This window comes from Anser brachyrhynchus (genome assembly GCF_964034855.1).
Source record: "Anser brachyrhynchus genome assembly, chromosome: 5".
NCBI lineage: Eukaryota > Metazoa > Chordata > Aves > Anseriformes > Anatidae > Anser > Anser brachyrhynchus.
In genome coordinates, this window is record NC_137699.1 from 33,056,345 (window position 1) to 33,061,452 (window position 5,108).

Sequence of the window (5,108 nt, forward strand, 5' to 3'; positions counted from 1 at the left end):
CCTTGTCCTGCCAACGGAGCATTACATTTCCGTGCCTGCTCTGTACAGTCAGGAGAGCTGGCTTGTTTGTTGTCAGCACTAGTACTCCAGAGTCAACAAGAGCTGGAAGCTGAGAAGAGAAAAATGACTGAACCCACTTTTCTTAAAGGGAAAGATTCAAAGGTACATCTTCTAGTAGGTCCAGCTGAGGGAAGCTGCTCAGAAATGAGACAAAAAAAAAGGGGGGGCTACAGCAGCATTACCAGCTAAGTTTAAAAAAACAAAACAAAAAAGAGCCAAGCACATTAAAAGTAAGGATCAATTTGAAATCACTAATTGAAAAAAAGTACAAAAGTCATTTACTTTGTCAGTTTATTACTGGGCACACCATCAGTTCATACATATAAGCCACAGTAATATAAACATTCCCTATTTTTATTAAAAAACATAGTATTTGGGAGGAGTCAAACATCCCAGAGGTCAGCTCTCTTGCTAGTTGTAGTAGCAGCAGTTTTCTTTCGAAATACTATGGATTTTAAAGCTGTTAGTATGTTTAAAGCTGAGAAGTCTGAGCTTGCAGCAGTACCTCTGCTTCACGTGATAGAGCAGGCATTTCAGGAACTCCCAAGCTTGCAAGTATGCTCGGTGACGGTCCTTTGCAGTCAAGTAAAGATGGACCAGACAGACTCAGTTCTAGGTGTGGAACTAGAACCCTCAAATGCTTCTCCAGAAACCCATGTTACCCTGAAGCAGAAGAGGCTTATCTAATACAGGGCTAGTTAAAGTGCTGCTGCATCCAGGCAGCTTTCCTCCAGACAGTACAGAATTCCTACGCAGACAGGACCATTTCTTATGGAGTCAGTTAAGTTTGTAGCAGCACAAGGTCAGTGAAGCTTGGAGAAAAGCTTCTGTCATTAAAGCAGCCACAGCTCCTCATAAAACTGATCTAAAACTAAAAGGCACAATTGCAAGGTTGAATGGGGACTACACACACAGTGGCACATAAGCAGGTAGTTCAGACATATCTCCTAAGGGGATATGCAACATAAATAAATACAACACAACAGTTTAGAAAAATAAGTGCATTAGTGTGATCCTTTACAACATAAGGAAGTAGGATTCACAAGAGCCTACAGAGGCCACTTAAGACAAGGTTCACTTAATATTGCACTGGAGGGGGGGGAATTTGGCAGAACCTGCCCAAGTCACCACGACACAAACAGCTTTTTGCCTGAGGTAGAATTGCATATATACTGCTAAAACCCAGTCAAGTCCTGCTCAACTAGTCTTCAAAGTTAAAAAAAAAAGTGCAAAGTCAATGAGCCTCTTTTCCCTCTTAAGAAGATGAATGCTTCAGGTTTGACCCCCAAAAGCAAGTCTTAGAGCAAAGTTCCAGCCAAGACCCCTGCTTCCCACCTGGAAAGCAGCAATGACTGTCTTGGTGCTACAAGTAAGGAGTGTAACAGGTCCTAATTGCAAGTCCTATAGCAAACACGTTTTACAGCCCCTCCACTTCCTCCCTCCCCACCTACTTGCTATTTTCCCTTCATTCACTCAGTCTGGTATATTTTTCAGAGTTAAGACTGTCCCTATTGTTTTTTCCTTATGTCCCTTCCACTGAAACCCTGCAAGATGTTTTCATTTCAGCTCTTGGTCTTCTGAGGGACACTTGAAGTTTCTTCTAGGGGCTCCTCTGTGTGGCACATGCAGGGGAGGATAGAAATAAGAGCCTCTTCGATGGAGAAGAGATGTTTATCCTCTGCTTGAGGACAGAAGTAGCGCATGAAGTCTGCCAGTCTCAGCAAGTACTCTATGTTGTGGCCAGCACAACCACTCGAGGCCATGATTTGTGCTGCAATGTCTTCTTCAGACGCTGGGCCGAGGTAGGACGGGTTCTGGGGGGTCGCAATGTAAACAAGAGCCTGGATGGGTTCCTCTGCATCCTTGTCCTGCGGGTGGAACTTCACCAGCTTGGTGTCGTAGCCCCCCAGGACAGCCTCCCGCATGTTCAGATACTGGAGCGATGCAGCGATCTGCTCCCCGCAGACCTCATAGGCGACACCCCACGTGCACGCCTGCAACGAAGATGGAGCGGGGCGGTCAGGTTGGGCAGTGATAGAAGTGGGCGCATCCAGCAGCCCCCAGCCCGCCTCACCCCCGGGGTCCCCATGAACCGAGGGCACGGAGGGGAGGGATGGGGTGGCTGAGCCCACCCGGGAGCCCCCAGCCGGTGCCGTACTCACCCCGCCATCCTCCATCAGCGTCACCACCCGGCCGGGCTGCGGGAGAGAGCAGAGGGAGAGCCGTCAGCAGCCGAGCCCAGCCGAGCCCCCCGCCCCACGGCCGCCCCCCACGGCCGCCCCTCGCTCACCGCCTTCTCGCTGCCGCGGTGGAAGGTGTCTCCCTGCCAGAAGCGCCGGCTGTAGCCGCGGATGAAGCCCACCTTGCGCGACGTGAACTCGAAGCCCGGCCTCCACACCAGCGAGCCGTACCCGAAGATCCACAGCGGCGGCTCCGGGGAGGACGAAGCGGGGGACGAAGGAGGGGGCTCGGGCTGCCCCTGGGGCCGGCCGGGGCACTCCTGAGGGCGCTGCGGGTCCCGCTTCATGGCGGCGCCGGGCGCTGCTGAGGCGGCACGCGCCGCCGCCGCGCTTTAAAGGCCGGAGCGGCCCCCGCCCCGCCCCGCACGGCCCCGGTTGGCGGCCGGGCCCGGCTCGGCTCGGCTCGGCTGGTCGCGGCCGGGCTGCCCCGCGGGTGATGCAACGAGGGCGGGGTGTTTCGCCGCGCATGGGGCAAAGCGGGGCGCGGGTTGCGTCAGGCGGGGAGCGGCGGCCGTTAGCCGCCTGTGAGGGGGGGCCCGGCTCCCACCGTGGGGCAGGTGCTCGTCCTAATGGTGGGACACCAAGGCTGGGAGGGAAGGGGTGGGCTACCCACGTCTCGGTGTGGAAGCGGAGGTGTGGGGGCTGCTGGGCAGAGCTGCCTGCGCTTGGGGCGGTGCGAAAATGAGGGAAACTGGGGCAGGGAGAGTGACGGAGTGCTCAGGGGCTGGCAGCGCACGCCTTGGCTTGCCTTCGTCCGAGGTCAGCGGCTGCTGCACAGCGAGCAGCCAGCATCAGACGGGTGAAGCCACGGCTCCTGACATCACCAGGGCTGAGACTCGGGTGCATAGGTGGGCATCGGCGTGATAAAATCCACATAAAGGCAAGGAAATGGTGCAGATCCTGGCAAACTGAGTGTGTTTCCCCTTGTGCTGCACCCAGGCTGGAGCGTGGGCTGGTGGTAGGTGCTGTGAGTTACGGGGATGGGCCCAGAGCTATCTGCCCTGCGACGTGTTCGGGTCGTGTCCTGGAGACCCAGCTGCAAATCAGCCTTAGGCAGGTCCTGATGGCTCAGGAGGTGGGCACAAATCACAGGGTTGTTCATTTTGGGGGTGGAGGCAATATACAAGTGTTTCTCACTGTTGTGTTTGTCCTTTGTAAATAGACTGCGTGGAACGATTAGATGCAGTCTTTTCTTTAGTTTCCTGTTGGATCCCCTCCAACCATTACCCACCTTCCCGTTCCAGGTAACAGGGTGTTCCAGCTGCAACGCGCACACTGTGGTGGGTGCTCCCTGCGCCTTGCCACGTTCACTGTGGGTGACGTTGACTGTGTGGCTGCCACGTCTGGCCTACCATGCCGTATGTCGCATGCCCTTCTCCCCTGTCCTGCATGGTGGGCTCTCTGACTTACCTTGGATGACCCCTCACAAGGTCAATTTTAACAAAGCCTAAAGCTCCTTAATTTTCCTCTCCCACTCTCTCCACTTGTGCTTTGCTCGGTCACCTTCCCTATCTTACTCAGGCTCACAGGTATGGGGGCAACTCTGAGTCCTCCCAGCCCTTCACACCGCACACCCACGAAGTTACACGCTTGTGGTTTTTCAATCAAATGAAACCAGTTTCATCTGTGGATTCAGTCAGCCCTCTGTGTCCCACTGCATGAAGTGTGTATTTTTCATATTTAGTTCTGGAAATTTTTCTTGCTAACATCAAGGCAATTTGAGCAAAACACCGAGTACGTAGTTAATAAAAGTATTGAAACGTTCGGCCGTAGCTGCATTACCTTTATCAGGCAAAAGCACAAACAGCGACAGACAAATCAGAGCCTAAAAGATAAGGTGAAGAAGCTCTTGCTAGGTTCTGTTCTTAGTGATACCAGTAAAAACAAAACAAGTCTAGCCTCTTCAGCTTTCCTCAGGATTTGAATTTTATCCATCTGAGAATTGAGCTGGAATATGCATCAGTCTTGCAAGTGAAGCAACAAATATCTGTTAGTACAAGCTAAGGAAAATTGCATAAAGAAAAAATACACTAGTGGGAAGTGACTGCATGCTCACTGACTAAGGGAGAAAAATATCTCCTTTCCATTGCAGTGCGTTCTTAATGGTATTTCTAAAAGACTCTGCTGCATAGCCAGGCCAGATCTGCAGTCAAGAGCCAGTGCCTAAAGCAAAAACCCTTAGGGACCTGATTCAGAACCCATGCCAGTTAAACGCTACAGGTTTCTGCTCCCTTCAGTGCTGCTACACCCAGATCAATTAGGTACGAGGTTAGAAACTCCTTTTGAAGTCAAGTCCCTGGTTTTCTTGTGTAAAGACTTTGGGATATTGCTCTATCATTAGGAGCACAGCCTGGGGAAAGACTATTTTTGAAATTGTGGCGTATGCAGCAAGACTTTAAGAATTTTATTGGTTTTAAGCTTTCATCTTTGTTGGGGCTGAGCAGAAGAGGTATCTTGCAGATGGTGGAGATGTGGCTATGTTAGTAAAGCATACAGAGCTAAGGAGAGCAGGTGGATGCTAAGGGGAGGATTTAATGTCTGTTAGTGTTGGAGCTTGCATTCATAAGGCAAGGAGAACAGCCTGCCAAGCTAAACCACAGGAATGCTCAAATAGGTGTGAGGGAGGATGTGGCACAGCAATGGAGTTAACTGTTAAGCAACACGATGTAGTTTCAGGAGAGAAACAAAAGAAGATGGAAAAAAAACAGACTTCAGTTTAAAAGTGACAAAGGGAAAAATGAATGGAAGATAATGGTCATACTCTATTAATTAATAAAAAAATGTAAAATTCTCCCTGCCGTTAAGCAA

The 5,108-nt window shown here is 51.2% G+C and overlaps 1 protein-coding gene across 1 annotated transcript; it reads right to left on the reverse strand.

Moving 5' to 3' along the window:
- Positions 1-337: 337 nt before the first annotated feature.
- CHAC1 (ChaC glutathione specific gamma-glutamylcyclotransferase 1) lies at positions 338-2,587 on the reverse strand (the record flags this gene model as incomplete). The annotated part of the gene is made up of 3 exons (XM_080592298.1): positions 338-2,054; positions 2,223-2,258; positions 2,351-2,587. 3 exons carry the CDS (start codon positions 2,585-2,587, stop codon positions 1,623-1,625), a joined length of 705 nt encoding a protein of 234 aa, XP_080448424.1. The 3' UTR covers positions 338-1,622.
- Between the last annotated feature and the right edge of the window lie 2,521 nt (positions 2,588-5,108).